General features: G+C 39.5%; 1 protein-coding gene across 2 annotated transcripts; it reads left to right on the forward strand.

Moving 5' to 3' along the window:
* The first annotated feature begins 1,683 nt into the window (after positions 1 to 1,683).
* HSD17B13 (hydroxysteroid 17-beta dehydrogenase 13) lies at positions 1,684 to 16,966 on the forward strand. Of its 2 annotated transcripts, XM_061145175.1 has the most exons (7): positions 1,684 to 1,893; positions 5,061 to 5,168; positions 6,544 to 6,675; positions 9,010 to 9,116; positions 11,384 to 11,521; positions 15,002 to 15,118; positions 16,845 to 16,966. In XM_061145175.1, exons 1-7 carry the CDS (start codon positions 1,684 to 1,686, stop codon positions 16,933 to 16,935), a joined length of 903 nt encoding a protein of 300 aa, XP_061001158.1. In that variant the 3' UTR covers positions 16,936 to 16,966. The 2 variants fall into 2 exon arrangements, with proteins under 2 accessions (XP_061001158.1, XP_061001159.1); XM_061145176.1 differs by lacking the exon at positions 5,061 to 5,168.
* The last annotated feature ends 7,847 nt before the right edge of the window (positions 16,967 to 24,813 follow it).

Genomic DNA, 24,813 nt, shown 5'->3' on the forward strand with positions numbered 1-24,813 from the left:
TTTTGCTAAGAAAACACAGTGGTCATAGCAAACACCCTCTTCCAACTACACAAAAGGTGACTCTACACATGGACATCACCAGATGGTCAATACTGAAATCAGCTTGATTATATTCTTTGCAGCCAAAGATGGAGAAGCTGTATATAGGAGCTGACTGTGGCTAAGATCATGAACTCTTTATTGTAAAATTTAGACTTAAATTGAAAAAAGTAGGAAAAACTACTGGGCCATTCAGGTATGACCTAAGTCAAATCCTTTATACAGTGGAAATGACAAATAGATTCAAGGGATTAGATATGAAAGACAGAGTGCCTGAAGAACTATGAATGGAGGTTCGTAACATCGTACCGGAGGCAGGAATCAAAACCATCCCCAAGAAGAAGAAATGCAAAAAGGCAAAATAGTTGTCTGAGGAGGCCTTACAAACAGCTAAGAAAGGAAGAAAAGCGAAAGGCAAAGGAGAGAGAAATCCATCTGAATGCAGAGTTCCAAAGAATAGCAAGGAGAGACAAGAAAGCCTTCCTAAGTGAACAATGGAAAAAAATAGAGGAAAACAGTAGAATGGAAAAGACTAGAGATCTCCTCAAGAAAAAGAGAGATACCAAGGGAACAATTCATGTAAAAATGGACACAGTTAAGGACAGAAATGGTATAGGTCTGATGGAAGCAGAAGGTATTAAGAAAAGGTGGCAAGAATACACAGAATGACTGTACAAAAAAGATCTTAATGACCCAGATATCCCTGATAGTATAATCACTCACCTAGAGCCAGACATCCTGGAGGACAAAGTCAAGTGGGCATGTGGGATCTTGTTCCCCAAACAAGGATCAAACTCAGGCCCTCTGCCCTTGGAACAGAGTCGCAGCTACTGGACCACTTCCTTATATCTTTGGGGAGCCCCTGCTAGCTCAGACAGTAAGGTGTCTGCCCGCAGTGCAGGAGACCCAGGTTTGATCCCTGTGTTGGGAAGATCCCCTGGAGAAGGAAATGGCAACCCACTCCAGTATTCTTGCCTGGAGAATCCCATGATCAGAGGAGCCTAGCAGGCTATAGTCCGTGGGGTTGCAAAGAGTCGGACACGACTGAGGAACTTCACTTTACATCTTTGGAACAGTACTATCTGACAGGCTGTAATGTCAGCCTATAGCCCTCAGTGGACGGTAAAGAACCCACCTGCAATGTGGGAGACCCAGGTTCGATCCCTTGGTCGGGAAGATCCCTTGGAGAAGGGAATGGTGACCCATTCCAGTATTCTTGCCTGAAAAATTCCAAGGACGAAGAAGCCTGGCGGGCTGCAGTTCATGGGATCACAAAGAGTCAGACACGACTGAGCAACTAACACAGACACACACACTCAGCTTTTAGGCTGGGCCTCTTTTGTTTCAATTGACTTGATGAAACAGTACAGAAGTGCTTCTCAGAAAGCAAGTCCAGACAGTACCTTCTCGAGTTTTCTTGTCCCTGTGCCAAGTTTTTATTCTCAATTGGCCCTGCTTCAAAAGCTCAAGGGGTATCTAACCCATTAGAACACGTGACCAAAACCTGCCTACAAATCTTCACTACTTTGGCCAGCCCCAGCAACACCTAGAATACAGCTCATTCCTGAAGCTCTTTGAAGAGGAGGGCACGTTGCTGAGACGACACAGGAACTGAGGCAGAGGAGAAAAGTACAGAGCAGAGCCATGAAGATTATCTTGGATCTCCTTTTGCTTCTGCTCATCATCATTTACTCCTACCTGGAATCCTTGGTGAAGGTTTTCATTCCCCGGAGAAGAAAATCTGTGGCTGGGGAGATTGTTCTCATTACAGGAGCCGGGCATGGAATAGGCAGGCAGACCGCCTATGAATTTGCAAAACGGAAGAGCAGACTGGTTCTGTGGGATATTAATAAGGTACTGGACATCATTTGCCCATCTTTTAAAGTTACCCGCCAGGGAAGGCCCATACAAGTGAGATGGCTGTTTAAAAATTATTTGACTTAGCATTTGCTTATCTTTGTATTTTTCTTTTTCAAAGTGTGTTAACTACATTTCTTAGAGCTTTACACATGCATTAGAATGGTTTGATGTCCTCATATGCAGGTTTGATAACAGATTCAGGAGCCAGGCTACTTCCAAACTGTTTAAATTGAATGGTCACTTAATTTCTCCCAGCCTCAGTTTCCTTCTCTCTGAAATGGGAGTAACAGTTCACAGGATGGGCAAGAACAGGGGTTAACACACTACAGCCAGTGGGCCAAACTTGCTCCCAGAGTAGCCTGTTGAGCTAGGGATGTATTTTTTAAAGGGCTGTCAAGGCAAAAACCAGATGAAAAACAAAGAACATGTAACAGAACCTCTTGGTGCCCAACTCTTGCATGCACAGAATCCTAATATATTTACCATCTGGCTCTTAACAGAAATAAGGACTAAATAAATTCCTATTTAAGTGCTTAAAACAATGCCTGGCTATGGGAAATGTTAGTTATGTTTAATACACTTCCATTAAGAGAGTCAGACTTTTTCCTGGGCATTTTTTTTCTTTTTTGGTACTGATATTTGTAAACTCTAAATTAACTACTCTAAACTGAAATCTTATATCATTTTCCCTAAACTTTTGCTCTGCTTTTATTTTTTAAATTTTTTTGCTGAGCCACATGGTGTGCAGAATTCTAGTTCCCCCACCAGGAACTGAACCCACGCCCCTTGCTTTGGAAGTACTGACTCTTAACCACTGGATGGCAAAGGGTCCAGGGTCTCCTAAACTTATTAATTCTGACTCGACCATGCAAATATTCACAGAAAAAATGCTTACAGAATTTTAGGATTGGAAAAAAATTATCCAGTTTTTTTTTTTTTTTTGAGAGTGTTTCTGCAAATCACAGTGAGATTTTAGTTGCCATATGTTAATGTTCTTTGCCAACATGTCTAATTGGCACCTATTTTCTTAAGACCTTCAGAAATGTCTTTTGAATTTAGAAAACTAGTTCTCTGGTTCTTTCTATTCAGTAAATAATAATACACACAAAAAATTGATATATTTTCATATAACAGATATGAGCACTTATAAATAAGCTGATACACATAAAAGTTATTTGGCATCAGTTTGGTCCTTGAAGAGATTTCAATACACTTTCAAGAAAAGGACAAGAATTTATAAATTGAGAAAATGACTGCTTGCTGTTCTCAGGTGTTTATCAAATAAATAAATAAATAAATAAGTATAAATTCATGAGAAGGGCTTCATGAAATTTAAACTCTGGATCCGTCCAGATGTATATTTGGGAGAAAGATCTGACATTTATTATGCGTTTTTTAAATCCCAATGATAAGAAGTAAAAATGACTTATTTAAGATTCTGTCTGAAGGATGGGTCACCTAGCCTCACAGGGTTTCTTTGAGTCCTTGCATTTTTATGGTTGAATATTTAAGATATTACGTGATTCACTCTAAGGCTGTAAGTGTGACTCACATCTTCTTTAACTATCAAAAACTGCCTTTCTGTTATGCTGGCTTCTTTTGCCTTACACAACAAGTCATGTTAATGGTTTATTCACATTAAATCTGAACCGTGACAAGTGGAGTACATACCACATGCTGGAGCTGAAGCAAGCATTTTGCTTATGAAGACAAGGCTTTACGTCTCACAGTTTTCTAGCTCAGCATCTGCTGAAAATTTAGACTGCTAATAGCTCTCGACTGACCTTGATTCTAGAGACAAAAGAGTGTCATCTTGTAATCTGCAACGAACAAGCTCCCAGCTAAAACCCAAATAGTGAGTCTCCTGACCTCCTTCTTTATACCTCTGAAACGCCTCAGAAATCTGTGAGGGACAATGACCTTGGATGAAGAATATATACTTTTTCCTTCCATACAAACCACTCAACTCTGCCTATTATTATTGCTTCATATTATTAGTCATCCCTACTGGAAAAGGAAAACCACCCAACACTCACTCGGGGACAGCCCCAAATAACCACCACACCACTAACACCCCAACATGCCCAAAGGGCTTTCAAGACATCCTGACTCTTCATCACAGAGAAGAGCTAACAAATTCTGAAGGGAAAAAAGGATAATTTTAAATAGTTTATAATCATCTTTATGAAATTCAACAGATGTCAAAGCTTGAAAAGAATGCTAATTTTCCAGAAATGCAGGTTAAGAAGCATCAGGGTGACTTTATTTTAGGAAAGAGGTCTTTGAATTTAGGCTGAAAATGAGTTCCTCTGTCTCTATGTCCTGGAGTTACATGCAAAGCAGTTACATAGACGAGAATCCATCCCGTGGCCTTTGCCCATTTTCACTCCAGGACACCTGAAGAATATAATCTTATGCCCCTGAGAGTAGTAGCATAGTCTCTCTATGAAAGGTTTGCTCAAAGAAGGATCCTTCTTCCTCCTTCCCTTCTAGAGGATTAAAGCAGAATTGTTGAGAAAAGTCTGATGGGCAGAGGTATATAGTTTAAAATTACCACTTGTTTAGAATTTATGCTTTACTGTCTATTACATAATTGGTGCTCAACAAATATATGGTAAATATACAGTTGATTTTTCTTTTCTTCTCCATACTCAAACATCTCCCTTCATGACACCACAAAGAGCAATATCTTTCAAGCATGTTCTTTAAGCTGTGAGAATACAACAAAACAAGGTGGAAACATGAGACTAATATGAGCCTTCCTTGGCAGAAAAGCCAGGTTACGACCTCTGCAAATTAGTCAAGCAGCGTCTCTCATGAAATTTGCTCACAAACAAGGAGGAAATTCTATTTCAATTTTTTTTTAAAAATTTTGACTGCACAGGCTTTTGTTGCAGCAAGCTTTCTCTAGTTTTGGTGGGGTTTCTCTACTTGTGACACACGGGTTTCATTGCTCCACAGCATGTGGGATCTTAGTTCCCCAACCAGGGATTAAATCTGTGTCCCCTGCATTGGAAGGCAGATTCTTAACCATGGGACCACCAGGGAAGTCCTCTGAATTTTAATCTTTGAAAAAATTTAATCTCAGCTATTTTCTACCTCCCTCTTGTCTACTCACTGACCTACACCTTTCAGAATTTGGTTTTATTTCCCAATTACAGCATGGTGTTGAGGAAACTGCAGCAGAATGCCGAAAACTAGGGGCCACTACACATGTGTTTGTGGTAGACTGCAGTAACAGAGAAGAAATTTACAGCTCTGTAAACCAGGTGAGACTTCAGGGTACAAATTTCTTCCCATGGTTTTATGTCCTTTTCCATGGAATATGAAAATGTTCTTTCTGACAGCCTAATTTAAATTAGATTTTTTTTTTTAGCCTCTGCTAAGTGAGGTAGCTGTGTTTACAAGGAAGGACATACACTTTTTCTTCCATATGATCCACTCAACTCTGCCTATTATTATTGTTTCGTGTTATTAGTCAGTTTCATTCTAATCAGAAGTTCGATCAATAGTACAGAGTGAAAGAACAAAGATTTATCACCAGGGGAAAGGATCATGTTCTAGTCTTCCTTTCAGTCCTATCACCTTTACAGAAGTTCCTCTACTTTTTGCTTTAATTATTTCCTCTTTGGGATTTTATGGGAAAAAATAAATATTAAAGGGTGGAAATGTCTATCAACTTTGATAGACATTTAATTTAATCCCTACAATAACTCTATAAACCTCATTTGACTGATGAGCAAATTGAGATTCAAAGAGGTGAAATCATCCAGTTCTAATTTGCCATCTCTTTGTTCCTGCTGGCTGTCACTTTTGCATTTTGTGATTTTTGGCTATGGTCTGCTCATTTCCCTTGGCACTTTATCTGTGAGAATTTCTTGAGGCCTAAGTTATAGTTGGATTCCTCCAAACTACATTTTTGTTTGTTTAGGCTATTCAGTAGCATTACTGACACGGGATGACTTTACTGTTTTGGGAATTTATTATTATTTAGTGGGAGCATGGATTTGGATTGTAAACTTCTATGATGATGGCCTATTGGCAACAAATTCTTGAATGATATATATTTTTTTCTTTCTTGACTCAGCATAGAATCAATAAATGCAATGAATCAATAAAAAAAAAAAAAAAACAAGGAGGTGAAGTCTGACAAAGGTCATGTAGCTAGTAGGTGGAGAAGCCAAGATTACTCAATTAGCACTTTAAAAATATTTGGTAAGAACTGATATGTCAGACCAAGGTCGTGTAGCCAGTACACATGACCTAGGTGGTGAAACTAGGATTACTCAATTAGCAGTTTTTAAATGTTTGATTAGAACTGATGTATCAGTTAATCAACACAAACACTAATTTCACTTTATTGGTAAGTTTCAAAAAAAAATCTATGATGTACTGGGTACTGAAATTTAGCTGCTAAAAAAAAAAAAAAAAAACAGTTTATCTCAGTTTTATGAGTGTTCCCTTTATAACCACTCTTTGAGCTAATGCTCTTTTCCCCTCGAATTCTGAACGATCTCATCAAATAGAATAAAGAATCTGATCCCTGGATGATATTAGTCCCAAAACTTTGCATTTCTATAATACATCCAATGAACTTTCTATTTCTATTCTATAATGTGCCCAATGACTGTTCTATTTCAAAAGGTAAAGAAAGAAGTTGGTGATGTAACCATCGTGGTGAATAATGCTGGGACAATATACCCAGCTGACCTTCTTAGTGCAAAGGATGAAGAAATCACCAAAACTTTTGAGGTCAACATCTTAGGACATTTTTGGGTGAGTGTGAGTCAGAAACATCCCTAGGTTGTGCATGTCTGACAACTTCTCTTAAGGTACATGAAATTCATAATTGAGTTCACATCCTTCTGGATGGACAACTGCATATCTTTGCCTTAAAACAACAATCATCAAATATTGGTGTCTCTGACAGAAGGCATCCTGGCATGCTGTAGTCCATGGGGTCGCCAAGAGTCAGACACAACTTGGCAACTGAGTAACAACTGACTGAAGGGCATAGGGTTCAAGGAAACACAACTCACCAGAATGTAGGCTAGTTAGTCTGTTTCATCCACCAGTACCTACACAAAGCCTGGCACGTACTAGGCCCTCAAAAAGAATATTGGGTTGGCCAAAATGTTCATACTGGTTTTGCCAGCTGATGGCAAATCTGAATGAACTTTCTGGCCAACCGGATATTTGTGGCGCTTTTCTAAGGATAGGGCTTCCCTGGTAGCTTAAACAGTAAAGAATCTGCCTGCAATGCAGGAGAGCTGGGTTCGATCCCTGGGTTGGAAAGATCCCCTGGAGAAGGAAATGACAACCCACTCCAATATTCTAGCCTGGAGAATCCCATGGACAGAAGAGCCTGGCGAGCTGCCGTCCACGGGATCATAAAGAGCTGGACACGCCTAACACTTAACACGCCTAAACAAGCCTAAACACTTGTTTGTTTTGCTTGCTAAGGATTGTCAGTGTGTGTCTTTTTGGTGCTTTAGAGAAAATACATATTGTGTACATTCCCTTGCGACCTTATGTCACGGAATTGTAGGACAAAGAGCTCCCTACTTGGGTTGTATAAGAGTTGGAGACTATTTTGAAGGGGAATCTGGAACAAGGTCCACATCAGATTGGAGCTTAGGGATACGGCTCTACAGACCTCTTAAAATTGGTTGGTTTTGTGAGAGACGAAAATGTGCCTTTGTAGAGAACATTTATATGAATTAATCTTCCAGAGCCTCAGTGTTAGTCGGGAATCTAGGACAGAGCAGGATTCCAGGAGAGAGAAGGAAAAAAGAGATATGTTTCCTCATTTTCCCAAACCTTTTACATATGCTAATGAGAATGAATTATTATTTCCACTGAACCACAAAGAGAATCCATGCAATCGCTCTCTATAGCTGCACTACAAAACTCAGTGAACTAAAGCAAGAATAAATGTTTACTTTCCTCTCACAGTTTCTGTGGGTCAGGAATTTAGGGGTGCCGTGGTTTAGCAGTTCTGGCTCTATGAATTTGCATAGAGTCTACAGGGTGAACCTATACAATTCTCATAAAATATTATTGATATTTCCCATAAAACAGAAAGCTTTTTGGAGGTAAAGAAAGACTTTTTGTTTCCTATGGCATCAATATACGATGTGCAATATTACAAATAGGAGATCCTAAACCTAATCATGTTGCCTAATGACCGTGGGTCAGTACAGGACTCAACTTTTTCTACTGAAACTGATCCAGGGTTTTAACTCTTCTTGTTAGAAAGCTAAAGTCCCAAACCAAAGAAATCACAAGATATAAGATTACCATCTGGAATTTTTTCAGTTCTGAAAACTCTTTTGAGTTTTTCACTTAATAACATTGTTGGATCCATAAAAGAGAGTTTATGGATTCCCTCTGAAGGGAAGGAAAAGGACATTAGGATGAATTTTTGGCATGTGGTACATGGTACACAGCGCTCAGTGCCAGCTTAAACCAGTCATTCCAATCATTTTTCATTTCTATCACTGATAGAGAAGTAATCATGGAATCTTGGCACATATTTCATTTCATTGTAAAAGTTGTCTCAAAAGACATTTTGTCTTAAAAATAAAACCACCATGGTAACAACAACCCTATATGCAAGGCAGCAAAAGAGACACAGATGCAAAGAACAGATCAAAGAGCTGTGGATTTGATCCCTGGGCTGTGAAGATCCCCTGGAGAAGGGCGTGGCAACCTCTTACAAGTTTAAAAATATGTAATACTTCATATATATATGAAGTGGGAGAAGGTGAGGGTGGGATGATTTGAGAGAATAGCCTTTTCCATATTACCATATGGAAAATAGATGGCCAGTGCAAGTTCGATTCATGAATCAGAGCCACTCAAAACTGGTGCCTTGGGACCACCCAGAGGGATAGGATGGGGAGGGAGGTGGGAGGGAGCTTCAGGATGAGGGGATACATGTGCACCTGTGGCTGATTCATGTCGATATATGGCAAAAACCTTCACAGTTTTGTAAGGTAATTATCCTCCAATTAAAATAAATTAATTAATTAAAAAAAATAAAACTACCTAGTTGAGAAATCTGACACCCGTGTCATTGTTACTTCTCTCTCTGCAATGATTCTGAAGATCACAAAAGCACTTCTTCCATCGATGATAAGGAGAAACCATGGCCACATTGTCACAGTAGCTTCAGTGTGCGGTCACGGAGTGATTCCTTATCTTATTCCATATTGGTAAGTATTACTTTCTAGCAGTGTTATGTATTTTTACACTTGGAAGCATTTGCATGAGTCCATGCTAAGTCGCTTCAGTCCTGTCCAACTCTTTGAGACCCCATGGACTGTAGCCCACCAGGTTCCTCTATCCATGGTATTCTCCAGGCAAGAATATTGAAGTGGGTTGCCATGCCCTCCTCCAGGAGCTCTTCCCAACCCAAGGATCGAACCGGCCGCTCTTTCATCTCCTGCATTGAAAAGCAGCTTCTTTATCACTAGTGCTACCTGAGAAGCCCCTTTAGGGGTTTATTTAGACCTCAGATTCCAATCTGCCTAACAGGTAATTTATTTCATTTTTTAATTCTTTTCAGAGAGCTAGAATTACGTTTTATTCATTTTTGAATCTTCTTACAACAAAAAATCAAATGTCTTGCAAAAAATAAAAACTAAAGAAATTTCCTAGCAGGTAATTTGGATTTATAGAATATATATAGTAATTTGGAATAAACTCTTAAAAATGACTTCTCCTAAAATAATGAAATTCATCATCTTTTAAAATATTTTTAAATTTCTGAAAACTCCTCTGCATAGCAATGAAAGAAAACAGTATTGCCAAGCATGTTTCCATTGTATCCGGGAATGACTAGATGTCCATAAGAGAAATAAGGAATTCACAGGCTAAGAAGCAAAACATACAGATAAGTCCAAATGAACGTAAGTCTGTGCAATGGCCCTTATGCCCAAGAAAAGCTAAACAGAGTGGCCACTGGAACAAAACGTTTTCCAGTGTGCTTGTGTCATGAGAGACTGTGTGTGTGAGAGAGAGAGAGGCAGAGAAAGAGAGAGTAAAATTGAGAGAAAGCCTCTACCATATTGAAAGATGCAGATAGCATAGTCCATGCTCTACCAAGGACACGGGCTTCCCTGGTGGCTCAGTGGTAAAGATCTACCCGCCAATGTAGGAGATGAGGGTCCGATCCTGGGTTGGGAAGATCCCCTGGAGAAGAAAATGGCAACCCACTGCAATATTCTAGTCTGGAAAATCTCATGGACAGAGGAGCCTGGCAGACTACAGTCCACGGGGGTCACAAAGACTTGGACACAACTTAGCGACTAAACAACAAAACAACAAACAACTAGGACATAAAAAGAAGGTAAGAAGCCCCTAAGGATTCACTCTTTGCAAAAAATCTTTTCTTTGTACCTCCTTCAATGGCATCTCATTATCTTTTTCCAGCCTTATATCAACCTCATAGAAAAATTTAACTTGTTAACATGTTTATCAGTGGCTGGGGATGAATAGGTAGATAGTTGGCTTATTGTTTACCTGCGCATCCATGTTCAAGGTTGAATTTAGTCATGAATCAAATTATTTCTGATGCTGAAAATAGTCACAGATGTAGTTGAGTTTCACTGTAGGTTAAGGTGTCCAAGCACATACAAATGTTTATTTCAAGCTGCCTCTACCATCGTAAAACACAGATCAGAATTTCACAGATTAAACATGCAATATTGTTTTAATGTTTAGAAATGTGGAAACCCAATGGAGTAATAGTTTTCCTTTTTTCTTTTCCTTTAAGAAAGCAGTCAGCCTTTAATTTTATTGTTCTTATTGTCATCTGGGTAAAAAATACAATTAACATTACATAGCTCCTTATAGGTAATAAAGTTATTATGCATATTACTTTTAAATAATAGAGTTATTATGCAGTTTAATCCTCAAGACAGTCATGTATTTTATTACCAGCATTTTAAAGATCAGAAACTCAAAGGAAAAAGACAAGGTGATATGTTGAAGGTCGCACACCAAAAGTCTTTTTACTCCAGATGTTCACAGTGAAATTAAGAAGCCAGAGTGAACCTACATTTCAAGAGAGAAACCACTGAGAAAGTAGAGATCCATAGAATCCCACAGAAGCTTGTTAATACAAATATTAGTTATGTAATATTTCTAAACATGTTCTTCTTGATTCATATTTTTCAAAATAAAAATAGCAGTAAAAACTAATTAGAAAAAAAGTTTAAAGGTTGCATGGAAAGCTACATGTAGGGTGGAAAAGTGAGCAGTAATGAAGTTGAAGTTTTGTTAAAATTTGTTCTATTGTTATCACTGCTACAGTCACAATTCAGTGAAACCAGATATGAAAATAGATGACCAAGTGGAAGATTTGGGGGTTTGGCTTTTATCAGTTCTCAAGCAAAGCAAAATCAACATTTTCTCACAGAGAGTTGAAGAATGTGTTTCACTTTTCCTTAGCTAACAGGGATGGATAATTCTTTTACAGTTCCAGCAAATTTGCTGCTGTTGGTTTCCACCGAGCCCTGACATCAGAACTTGAAGCCTTGGGAAAAACTGGTATCAAAACTTCATGCCTCTGCCCAGTTTTTGTGAATACCGGGTTCACCAAAAACCCAAGTACAAGGTGAGGCCAAGATCAAGTTAGCATAGAAATATAGCATGAGAAATTAGTATGAAAATTACATGAGCAATTACTAAGAAAATTACATGAGCAATTACTATGAAAATTACATGAGCAATTACTATGAAAACTACATGAGAAATTCATATAAAATTACATGAGAAATTCCTATGAAAACTACATGAGAAATTCCTATGAAAATTACACGGGAAATTCCTATGAAAATTACGTGAGAAATTTGTAGGTGGGTCAACTGAGAAAATAGGGGGAAAAATGGAAAAGGAAAAACATTTTTTTCTTATTAACGTTACTGAACTGCCTTTATGTTTTCACTTTGAAATTAGATGAACGAAGGGGAAAATGCTTTAGGGACTAGCAGGCGAGATCAGCTGCCAATGAATCGAGGCAATGGGTATCTTTTTTTTTTTCAACATTCAACATTATCACTTTTTATTTTTTTTAAATTGGAGGATAATCGCTTTACAAAGTTGTGCTGGTTTCTGCCACACAACAACCCAAATCAGTCAACCCAAATATATATAGGGGCTTCCCCGGTGGTTCAGCAGTGAAGAATGCACCTGCAATACAGGAGATGCAGGCGACGTGGGTTCAGTCCCTGAGTTGGGAAGGTCCCCTGGAAGAGAGGAATTGGCATCCTACTCCAGTGTTCTTGCCTGGAAAAGCTCATGGGCAGAGGAGCCATGGGGTCGCAAAGAGTCAGACACCACTGAAGTAACTCAGTGCCCATGATATGTACACACACACACACCCCCCCCATGAACCTCTCTCTCCTGCATCACACCCACGCCCCCCTGTCCCCCGCCCCAGGTCATCACAGAATGCTGGGCAGGGCTCCCTGTGTTGTATTGTAACTTCCCACTAATTATCTGTTTTACACATGACAGAGTATATATTCTGATGCTACTTTGTCAATTCGTCCTACCCTTTCCTTCCCCCACTGTGTCCACTCATCCAGCAACGGGTGTTTATTCATGTCCAGGAGAAAGATTCAACACCCACGCAGGTGCTAAGAGGGAGTGAGAATGGGGGTGGGCAGGATGGAGAGGTGCCTTCTCTTGGAACCACACCCCCAACATGAATGATACCTAACATCCCCTTCTCCCCTTCGTGGTTCATCTTCCTCAAATAGAGTATGGAAAAGCACAGGAAGCTGCCTCATTTCCACCATCTTCCTCCCAGCACTGACCACAGGGCTGGCAAAAAGTCCTCCAGCATTTTCCAAACTTGCCTGATCGTAAGAATCATCACCTGTGCTTATATAAAAAGTAAATGTTCTTAGTCTCTCCCTTAGAAATTCTGACTCAGGAAACTGGAACGAGTTCTAAGAATAACGCATTTTGCCTTGTTTTGCTTCCTTTACCACCATATCAGGTAACTCTGGAGACAGGCTTGGAAAACACTGACATAGTAAATATAACCACATGCATTTGGTCACGGTTACCACCCTGTCTTCCTTTAAAATGTAAACATTTCTAGTAACAGCAATACCCTGAGTTTCTAAACCCTTGAAAGTGATATTGTTATTTGCTCAGTCATGTCTGACTCTTTGTGACCCCATGGACTATAGCCCACCACGCCCTTCTGTTCATGGAATTCTCCAGGCAAGAATGCTGGAGTGGGTAGCCATTTCGTTCTCCAGGGAATCGTGACCCAGGGATCAAACCCACATCTTCTGCATTGCAGGCAGATTCTTCACTGTCTGAGCCATAAGGAAAACCGTCAAAATGATCAAGGTGAATTTCTGCAAATATATACTTTGTCTGTGGTAAGGGAGGATCTCAGATCATAAGAGAGGAGAAATTGGCCCTGAAATAAGAGGAAAAAAAGCAGAAAGATGAGGATAAGGACCCTAAAATTAATACACCTGCTTCACAAATTTGCCTCAATTCCAGTATACATTCTGCTACAAGTTAACAAAATATACTAAGCTTGCTAATGTGAAATCAATTTACTACTGAAAGGGAATTAGTCCTAAATATAGTCATTCAAAAGAGTTAACAGGGCTTCCCAGGTGGCTCAGATGGTGAAGAACCCACCTGCCAATGCAGGAGACACAGGTTCAATCCCTGAGTCAGGAAGATCCCCTGGAGGAGAAAATGGCAACCCACTCCAGTATTCTTGCCTGGAGAATCCCATGGACAGAGGAGCCTGCTAGGCTACAGTCCATAGGGTCACAAAGAGTTGAACACAACTGAAGTGCCTTAGCGTGCATGCTCACAATGGAGTTAACAAATTCCCTTTTAAGCTCAGTCTCATTAGAGTCAGATACGACTGAGCATGCACACGCCACATGCCAGATTTGAAGCTACTGACTCTGAAACCCTAAACCTGCTGTGTCATCTCTGGAGCTGGAGCCAGTCCCTGGCAGTTGAATCATTAACTGAGTTAGAACACAGGCATTTAACAAGTACTCAACACCGTATATTAGTGAATACCACGATACAATTGGGACTCTGGGCTCATTTTTCTTAAATAAGAAACTGGGCCCAATAAAAGCCCTCTTAGTAAGCATTCAGGCTCAGTGTGTGCCCAGAGGACCAGGTCTTCAGGTGGAGAAGGCAAAATAGATAGAAGAGTGAGGCTAATGCAACCTCGGGGACTTTCCTGGTAGTTGAGCGGTTTTGACTCCAAGCTCCCAACGCAGGGAGCATGGGTTCAATCCCTGCTGGGGGAATTAAGACCCTGAATGCTGCATGGTACAGCCAACAAACAAACAAAAATAATGTGACCTCAGGTGTGTGGGTTCCTAGGGTGATCCTAAGAGCTGACCCAGGCAATGCTGAAAATTTGGCTCTGGTCCCACCCAGACTCCCTGATTCTGAATTTCCTTGGCAAAGGCTGACTTGTCCATATACTGTCAGGCTTGGCTTAGAGATGGAGTTGATAGAATCAGGTAGGAGAAATCAGGGAGGAAAGAGGCAGCACCCTATACTTCTCAAGAACTCATGTGTACAGTCTTGAGTATAAGAATGGTCACACCTCTCCAGCTGTGACATAATACTCTCCCCACACACCTTGAACTCTCATTAAACTGTAGTACAGGCAAGTCAGTACAAAACAGTCCAGTTTTGTGGGACACCTCCACAAGAAAGCAAGTGTACTTAGTCTGAATTTCTTTTCCTGTAGCTAACGAGCCCTGAAGAAAGACGCCAAGTGTTTTCTTTCTGTCGTATGGTCAATTCTACCCATTAGGCTTCCTTGCCTCCTCTCCTCCTCTTCTATCTAATTCCTCTCCACCATTTTGATGTTTTGACTGAGTGAGCCATGAAACACTGAATGGGATGTGAAAGTAGAAGATTGTGATGATGAGACATCATGGCGTGGGGGAGGGGAGGCAGGTGGCCTTTGTGCAGTGAATTCTGGAAACTTTTAAATCCTAACTGATGAAGAGATCATTTTCCTGCCTTCATTAATTATAAAAAAAATAATAAAAAGAATCCAACTTTTTTTTTTTCATCACAGAATATGGCCTGTGTTGGAGACAGATGAAGTTGTAAGAAGCTTGATAGATGGAATACTTACCGATAAGAAAATGATTTTTGTTCCATCCTATATCAATATCTCCTTAACAATAGAGAGGTAAGTACAACACAAGACACCTAAAATACTAAAACACTGATAGAGCTATCATTATGGAGAGAATTTCAGTTGTGAAAGTTGCCATGGAAACTCTCCATGCCTGGGGAAAACAGTTAAGTTGCCTCTGTTGTTACCTTACCCAGTCTATAAAAAGAGAATGAATCATTTTCTCTACTACATCCACCATCTCCACCCAGTCTTTGCCAGAGACAAGAAAAGACAGTTTAAAGACAATGCAATATGGTGAACTAGCTAAAAATAAAGAAGCCTGTTGGGGTTTTGATTAAGACTGCATTGAATCTATAGATCAACTGCAGAGAATGAACATATTAACATTATTGAATCTTCAAACCCAAGAGCACAAAGAACACAATATATCTCTTCTTTTTATTTTTTTATCTTTTTTAATATGTGAACATATTGAAACTACAGCATCATGTAGTTTTCAGTGTACAAGTCTTAACGCAGTTTTTGTAAGGTTTACCCCAAAGTATTTCAAATCTTTGATGCTATTGCAAATGACATGTTAAAAGATCTCTATTTTCCATTATTTGTTACTAGCATGTGTTTGATTTTTGCATTTTGATCTGTATTTAGCAACCTTGCTGTACTCACTTTTAGTAGCTTTTTTGTAGATTCTAACAGATACTTTTACATAGATGATCATATTGTCTGCAAATCAAGACACTTTGACTTCTTTTTTTTCCCAATCTCTATGTTTTTTATTTCTTGCCTTATCACACTGGCTAGTACCTCCTGTTGCAATGTCAGAGAGGACTGACAAAATCACACATCCAAGTGTTGTCTCTGATCTTAGGAGGAAAGTAGTCACAATTTCACAATTCAGAATGATATCAGCTGTAGATTTTTTTTTTTTTTTTTTTTAGCTGTAGATTTTTTTCATTTGCTCTTTATCAGGTTGAAGAAGTTCCCTTCTATTATTATTTTGATGAGAGTCTTCATCAAGAGTAGATGTGAATTTTGTCAAAAGTTTTACTGAATATATTTAGAGGATTGTTGGTCTTTCCATTTTAGTTTGCTAACATAATGAATTACGCTGAGTCATTCTAAAGATTAAACTAACCCTGCTCTGTAATGTCTTTGACTTTTGGGTCAGCATAATACTTACCTCATAAACTGATTTGAAAAGTATTCTCTCCTCTTCTCCTTTTAGGAATAGCTTTCGTGGAATGGTACTATTTCTTTCTTAAACATTTTATAGAATTCCCAATGAAGTCATCTGAGCAGGTTGCTTAACAAGTTAAACAAGAAGTTCCTCAAAGGCAGTCACTACTTTTAAAGTACCATATTATAGATATGCAGTAAAAACTCAAGAAGTGGAGAAACTCATTAAATGGATTATGGTGCCATTGCTCTGTGAAGTCTTAACATCAGGATTCATTGACATTTACAAATATAAGTCCAGACCTTCATATTTCGGTCTTTACTCACATAAGATTTTAAGCAAGAGTTTATTAATATAAGAAGGTGAGAAGAGTGGTATATATCAGTGCTTTCTTTATATTTGCATAATATTTGAACTGGGAGTATTAAAAGACACACACACACACACACAAAGAGAGAGATAGACAAAGAAAGAAAGGAAGAACAAAAAAAAAATTAAATGCAATCCAGACAACTCTCAGGTTATTTTAACTGACAACAACAATGAACTCTGATGTCCAAGATTTTAAACTGAAAAACATTCATCTTTTCTTTCATACAGATTTCTTCCTGAACGTGCCTTGGCAGCCATAAATCATGTACAGGATGTTCAATTTGAAGCAGTGATTGGCCACAAAATCAAAATGAAATGAATAAATGAGCTCCAGGCTGAGATGTATGCACCTTAATGATATGGAACTAAATTTAGAGTCAATGCTTCAAAGTTCTATTTCACATTTTTCAATGCTGTTAATATTAAAAAAAAACATTGGTTTGGCATTAGCAGTGGTCGAATGAACAAGACTAATTACCTATCTATTTCTCAAGATTATGCATGCAGTTTTAATAGATCCATTTTTCATTCTGTGCCTCTTAAAAACTTGTATGCTTATGTAAACATACTTAAGAGGTCATTTTTCTTTAAGAGATTTCATTTCTTTTCTTTTCATTTAAAGGTGGACAAAGCTACCTCCCTGAGAGTAAATACAAAAAGAACTTATTCACACAGGGACGTTTTAAGACTGTTCTTAAAGTAAATCTGTAGCCTGGCCGCAGAATGTCAGCAAGTACAGAGTGTGAGCTAGCAGTTAGAGACCAAGTTTAAGCAGATGGCTGTACTCCAAAAAAGAGACAGTTTACACCTATGCAAGTCAACATTTGGAAGCTCTCTCCAGCTTCTCCCTTTTTCATCAGCCCGTAACAGTGCTTTCTTAACCTTATTCTGTTCCTGATATAGATTTGATATCCAAGAGTGTGCCCTCCACACTTTCTGCCCTTTCCATAGTCTCTTAAAATACTGTGACATTACAAAAAAGTGACCCTCTCTTGAATCTCAGGATTAAATCTGAAATTTTAACCCCATGGTAACCTCTTTCTTTGTAGTTTACGCTTTCACGTATCATTGGTAACAGAGATATTTAGACAGCTTTGAGCTTCAAAAATGAAAGCTAAGCAGGGATGCTAGGCCGGCTACTTAATACTGTACTGTGGATCTGAGAGATGGAAGGGAAAATAGAGTTGTTGTTGTTGTTGTTTGTAAAATAGAAAAAAAAATCTGACTTCAAGTACATCAAGAATAATCTAGTTTTCTCTGTTTTTCGCTAATGCTATATAGACTGATTTGGCTTATACTATCCTCCTGTTTTATCCTAAGTGAAAGCAAATGATTAAACACAAATCATTAATAAAAACAATATTTTTAAAAAATGAAAAAAAAATGATAAATATGTTGCTGTGCTTTTAAAAAATAACCTCTTGTAGTTATAAAATTAAGAGTTTTGATCTCTAAGCTCTGAGCCTCTGAGCATCTTTCAGGAAGCAAGGACCTGGGTATTATCAAGCAGACAGAGCTTGCAGACGTAGAGAGGGATCAGGGGTTCTGCCATCTCCAGCTTCTTTGACTGTTAGGAGGTTTATACACTGAAACTTACTGAGTCCTTTGTATGTGAGGCACTGCACAGAGTACTATTGTTTTGAGACTTTTTTTTCTTGTTCAGTTCAGTCACTCAGTCGTGTCCGACTCTTTGCAACTCCGTGGACTGCAGCATGCTAGGCTTCCCTGTCCATCACCAACTCCCAGAGCTTGCTCAAACTCATGTCCTTTGAGTCAGTGATGCCATCCAACCATCTCATCCTCTGTTGTCCCCTTCTCCTCCTGCCTTCAATCTCTCCCAGCATCAGGGTCTTTTCCAATGAGTCAGTTCTTCACATCAGGTGGCCAAAATATTGCAGCTTCAGCTTCAGCATCAGTCCTTTAATATTTGTTCATGATTTTTGTTTCAATTGTTTGCCTTAAAATTAAGAACTTTATGAGTGGAAGCTTAAAATGTATTATTATTATTATTTTAATCATTATTTATTTATTTGACCACACCACATGGCATGTGGGATCTAGTTCCCTGACCAGAGATCAAACCTGCGCCCCCTGCATTGGAAGTGCGGAGTCCTAACAACTGGACCACTAGGGAAGTCCTCAAAAGGTATTATCTTAAAAGTATGATTACAAAACTTCAAAAGAGAAATATGTAAAGTAAAAAAATATAAACGTATCCCCCACTGCCCCATTCCCTAGAGGTCAGGCTATTAATGTACATCTTCCCATCTTTTTCTAATGCATGTATGAGCACACATATGACAAACACATTACATTCTTTTACTTCATGTGTGACATTAATTGTTTCAAGATGTGTACTATATCCTGTAACTTGTTTTTTTAGCTTACCAACATATCCCCAAAGCCTTTTCTTTCAGCATATAAAATTTAACCTCATCCTTTTTCATGGGCACATAGTACTAAATGGTACTATATTTAACTGTTCCCTTATAATATAACATTTAGGATGTTTCCAGATTTTCTCAATTTATTTACTTTCTTCTTTACTTAACAAACACTTATTGAGGATCAGCCACAGTTCTAGACTCGGGGAAGCATCAGTGAGTAAAGCAAACTCTTTTCCTTAATGTAGCTCACATGCAGTAGGTAGGACAAACAGCAGACTACATGACAGAGCGTGGAGGATGTGCATATGCCTGTAGCTGATTCACTTGGTTGTAGAGCAGAACCTAACAACGTTGTAAAGCAACTACTCAGCGCATGTGCGCTCAGTCGTGTCCCACTCTTCGCAACTCTATGGGCTGTAGCCCACCAGATTCCTCTGTTCATGGAATTTTCCAGGCAAGAATACTGGAGTGGGTTGCCACTTTCTACTGCAGGGGATCTTCCCAACACAGGGAACCTGTGTCTCCTGCAGTGGCAGGCAAATTCTTTAGCACGGCGCCACCTGGGAAGCCCAAAAGCAACTGTACTCCAATTAAAAAAATAAAATAAAATAGAAGAGTCAAGGAAGAACTCTGAGAACTAACATCTTGGGGTAGAAATACGTGTGAAGTGAAAGCATGGCCCATTCAAATATCTAGGGAAAGGAAAGAGCAAATTCTGACAAAGACACAAACTTATCTGAAGAACTCTATGAAAGTCACTGAAGCCAGAGTGGATGAGCAAGTGGGCAGAACTGTAGGCAACATGCCAAGAGAGATATCAGATTATTGGACGTCACATAGGCCACCATTATAAGTTTTTATTTTTCTGAGGGCAAGAGGAAGGAACTGAGGAATTTGAGCTAGGGACTGACCCAAATAAATTAAATCCCAATGTTAGGTGCCAAAAAAAAAAAACTTTCCTTTTTATTTTTTTTTTTTTCCAGTGGGTTTTGTCATACATTGATATGAATCAGCCATGGATTTACATGTATTCCCAATCCCGATCCCCCCTCCCACCTCCCTCTCCACCCGATTCCTCTGGGTCTTCCCAGTGCACCAGGCCGGAGCACTTGTCTCGTGCATCCCACCTGGGCTGGTGATCTGTTTCGCCATAGATAGTATACATGCTGTTCTTTTGAAATATCCCACCCTCACATTCTCCCACAAAGTTCAAAAGTCTGTTCTGTATTTCTGTGTCTCTTTTTCTGTTCTGCATATAGGGTTATCGTTATCACCTTTCTAAATTCCATATACATGTGTCAGTATGCTGTAATGTTCTTTATCTTTCTGGCTTACTTCACTCTGTATAAGGGGCTCCAGCTTCATCCATCTCATTAGGACTGGTTCAAATGAATTCTTTTTAATGGCTGAGTAATATTCCATGGTGTATATGTACCACAGCTTCCTTATCCATTCATCTGCTGATGGGCATCTAGGTTGCTTCCATGTCCTGGCTATTATAAACAGTGCTGCGATGAACATTGGGGTGCACGTGTCTCTTTCAGATCTGGTTTCCTCAGTGTGTATGCCCAGAAGTAATGCAACTCAATTTTTGGCTTTCAGCTTTTGTGAGTGAAACTCAGAGAAATACCTGGGAACACAAACATTGAGATCTTTTGCCTGTTTTCCCTACATAGTTTGGCTATTGATTCTTTCTTATATGTTCCTTCTGTGCTTTTAAATATTTTACTGTGACAATCTCCATCTCGTAAATCTCCTCAAAGGGCCTCACTCCCACCAAAACCCCAGTTCCAAGGCTACCTCCTGGGTGTGCAGGTCCCTGGGCATACCCAGGCACACTTGTGGGTTCTTGTCTACATAAAGAAGTTGGTTAACAATGTATTACAGGGACTTCCCTGATGGTCTAGTGCTTAAGACTCCGCACTTAGACCGCGGGGTCACTGGTTCAATCTCTGGTCAGGGAATTAAGATCCCACATGCTGCTTGGCCAAAAAAAATATATATATATATATATATATATATATATATAATAAAATTCACGAGTCCATTTAAGTATAGAGATTTATTGATGAAGATTTAGAATAAAAGGGCTTCCCTGATAACTCAGTTGGTAAGAAACTGCCTGCAATGCAAGAGACCCCACTTTAATTCCTGGGTTGGAAAGATCCCCTGGAGAAGGGAACAGCTACCCACTCCAGTATTCTGGCCTGGAGAATTCCATGGATTGTATAGTCCATGGGGTCACAAAAAGTTGGACATAACTGAGTGACTTTTACTTTAGAATAATAAAAATTTTAATGATTGTCCACACAATGCATGTAAAGATTCTTCCTGGTATTTTTTCTTATTTGGTCCAAGAGTCTTTTTTTTTTTTTTCTTTATTTTCAAATGAGTCATGTGTGCATGCTCAGTTGCCTCCGATTCTGCAACCTTCTCCATGGAATTTTCCAGGCAAGGATACTGGAATGGGTTGCCATTTCTTCCTCCAGGGGATTTTCCCGACCCAGGGATTGAAAGTGTGTCTCTTCCATCTCCTGCATTGGCAGGCAGATTCTTTTACCACTGTGCCACCTTGGGTGCCCCAATCAAATGAGCCACTTTTTGCTAATTTCTTATCTTTCAACATAAGAAAGAGGTAGTAATGCTACAATTTCTCATAATACCATGGTGCTTGTAACATGTTTGTATTAAAATAATATGAATCTTCTTGCTTCTAAAATCTCTCCTACCATATATAGTTCATGCTAGTTACATTGTTACTCTTGATTTTGCATTATCCATTGTGCTACTTGTAAATACTAGCTTCCAATCACTCAAAGACTGTTATGGCACTTCTTAGGTAATAACCACAAATTCAAGCCTAACCCAGAGGGTGCAGAAAATGTGAATAATTTGTTTTCTGGTCATGTTAAATGTATCATTTAAGATGTTATAGAATAACACCAAACAGCACATCTTCTAACTAAGTCTTGCCTTGAACTCTTTAGGTAATAATTATTGAGAAAAATGAAAATGTAATCTTTTTGAATACTGACTGTACCTTGTCTCTCATACACCATCACCAGCAGGAAGGGAATTGTAGACATAACAAAATAAATAGCTTCATATATGGAAAGGATGTCTGTTCCTCATCTGGGAGAGCTTAACACTAACCAGGGAGAACATGGCATCACCACATCAATCAGAAGTGTCCATTGGTCAGCCTGGACGGAAGAGGAGTCTGGGGGAGAATGGATACATGTATATTTATGGTTGAGACCCTTTTCTGTTCACCTGAAACTATCCCAACATTGTTAACAAGTCACAAAGAGTCAGACACAATTTAGCAACTGAGCAACAACAATACTCCAATATAAAACAAAAAGCTAAAACATTTTTTTTTAATTTGAAAAATTGGAAAAAGAAGAGTCTGTTGTGATGAAGAATCTTGAAAGCCCTCAGAAGTGATAAGTGTATCCACTCCCAAAGGAATGCTTGATCCATGGTAGAGAAGCTACAAAGGGGATGGGGTAACTGCCCTAAATAACAGTGGCAAGGAGCATAATGACACCTGAGACCACTTGTAGAGCCCGTGGGTGTTTATACAACAAAAGTGGCAACAGTGTTTGCACATAGACAATGAAAGTGGATGCCTGAGCCCACATATATGGCCTGAGCAGTGGACCTTAGCACAGACCCCTAAATTAGATTTAGGTCCAAAATAAATGAGAATCACCCCCATATCAGCATGTCAGCATCACCCCAACTGCCCAACTTCACACAATCTTGCACAAGAAATACTTTGCCAGCCAGCAGCAGTAGTCTGATCACCAGACACTTCTCCTAGAACTGGAATCTGGAGATGAACCCCAGGGTGATGCTGTACATACAAGAGCACCTCAGGACATCTGGTCAACCCCATGTGCAGAGACAGACAGCGCCCCAAACAGAGAGACAGGGCCAGCACCAAAGAGGACTTGGAACATTTCAAAGAAGGCACTTCAAAGAGGCACAGGAGTGGGGCAAGGTACCTGCTTGCCCAGGTCTAAGAGTAATAGTGTCCAGGGACTTCTCTGGTGGTCCAGCGGTTAAGACTCTGCACTTCCAGTGCAGAAGGCATGGGTTCGATTCCTGGTTGGGGAACTAAGATCCCACATGCTGCATGGCATGACCAAAAAATAAATATGTGCAATAGTGCCCGGCTTCTCCAGGTTTATGCATAGCTTAAAGGGGTGCCAAAGTAGATGTATGACTGAAGAAAAATTTTTCAGTTAGTCTCATATCTAAATCTTGTATTATGCCTATAAAAATGTTTGCAAAGATGAGGTAACATCTAACCTTGAAATTCCCACTTATATGGGGCATGATGCCCAAAAACTCATCCAGGCAATGCTCAATTCCCTTGCATCACAACGGTCATGTGAGATCATGTTGCCAATGCAAACTCTCGGGCCCCACCCCAGCTTTGCATAATTAGAGTCTTTATTTTTTTCTCGGTACTTTTATAAAGGACCCCTAGTGATTGATGGAGCTTTCTTGGTGGCTCAGACAGCAAAGAATCTTCCCGCAATGCAGAAGACCTGCCTTCAATCCCTGGGTTGGGAAGATCCCCTGGAGAAGGGAATGGCAACCCACTCCAGTATTCTTGCCTGGAAAATCCCATAGACAGAGGAACCTGTTGGGCTACAGTTCACCAGGTCACAAAAGAATCGGACATGACTGAGCAACTAACACTTTCATTTTTTCATTTCAGGTGATTGATACGTACATTAGACCTTGGGAGACATGCTTTTTAGGACATCAGCTTTGAATTTAGTGTGGCACCAAGTCAGAATTGGGCTGTTCTAAATATATGATAATTACAACAAAACATTCAATAGTTACTGCTGGTCTTGTTTCTTCACAAACTATGTGAGAAAGTACAGGGAGGGAATTCCAACCCCCACCCTAAGGGTCTTTTCATACTTCCTACTTTTTGCTTCCTCTTGTATCTAAAGTTATTAGGTAGCACATCATCTTCAATTTACTTCTTCAAATATGCTAGGTGTTCTAATGAAAATCTCTTCGTCATTTGATTGGGTATGCTACACCCAGTCAAATTTGTCTCTCAACTGCTTGCAACAAGGTTGGGATTGAAGGAAAATCAAGTGACACAAATTTGATGGGAGTTGTCTTAGTCTGTTTAGGCTACTATGACAAAAATACCATAAACTAGGTGGCTTATAAACAACAGAAATTTATCTCTCATCATTCTGGAGTCTGGGAAGTCGAAGATCAAGATGCTAGTGTCGACTAAAAAAAGATGTACAACAAGTTAAATTTTATTTGGGGCAAAATGAGGACTGCAGCCTGGGAGGCAGCATCTCAGATAGCTCTGAGAGATTGTTTCAAAGCAGCAGTGGGAAAAAGTCAATATATGAGGTTTTGGTGAAGAGGGAATTCCATGAAGCACTCACTTGACAAAGGATTTTTTGTTACTCATGAGAATCTGATGTCACCATGAAAGGATGTAGTGTTTCTCTAGATATGAGATGCAAGGATTGAGATCATAAAATCTGTTCCTAAGAACATCCAACTGTCTAAAGACCTGTCCCTCCAGATTCTCTGGAGCACAGAGTGCCTCACTCCACCCTGCACTCCCTCCGGAGTTGTTGAAGGTCAACAGCTGCAGCAGCATGGGTTCAATCTCCATACAGGCAGATGGCAAATGCCTTTGTGGTTCAGTCATTGGCAATATTCTTGGTAAGTGCCAATTTGTAGTTGACACGGGCAAGTTAAATGTTTAGTGAAGGCTTTTTTGCCTGGGTACATGGCAGAAGGGGTGAGAGATT

This window comes from Dama dama, chromosome 6, assembly GCF_033118175.1.
Source record: "Dama dama isolate Ldn47 chromosome 6, ASM3311817v1, whole genome shotgun sequence".
Taxonomy (NCBI): Eukaryota; Metazoa; Chordata; class Mammalia; order Artiodactyla; family Cervidae; genus Dama; species Dama dama.

Excerpts from the sequence above, each read along its gene's own strand:
- HSD17B13 (XM_061145175.1), top strand. The coding sequence starts at position 1,684 with ATGAAGATTATCTTGGATCTCCTTTTGCTTCTGCTCATCATCATTTAC. Across the intron at positions 5,169-6,543 it reads TTTACAGCTCTGTAAACCAG|GTAAAGAAAGAAGTTGGTGA; the intron begins GTGAGACTTCAG and ends CTATTTCAAAAG. Across the intron at positions 9,117-11,383 it reads CCTTATCTTATTCCATATTG|TTCCAGCAAATTTGCTGCTG; the intron begins GTAAGTATTACT and ends ATTCTTTTACAG.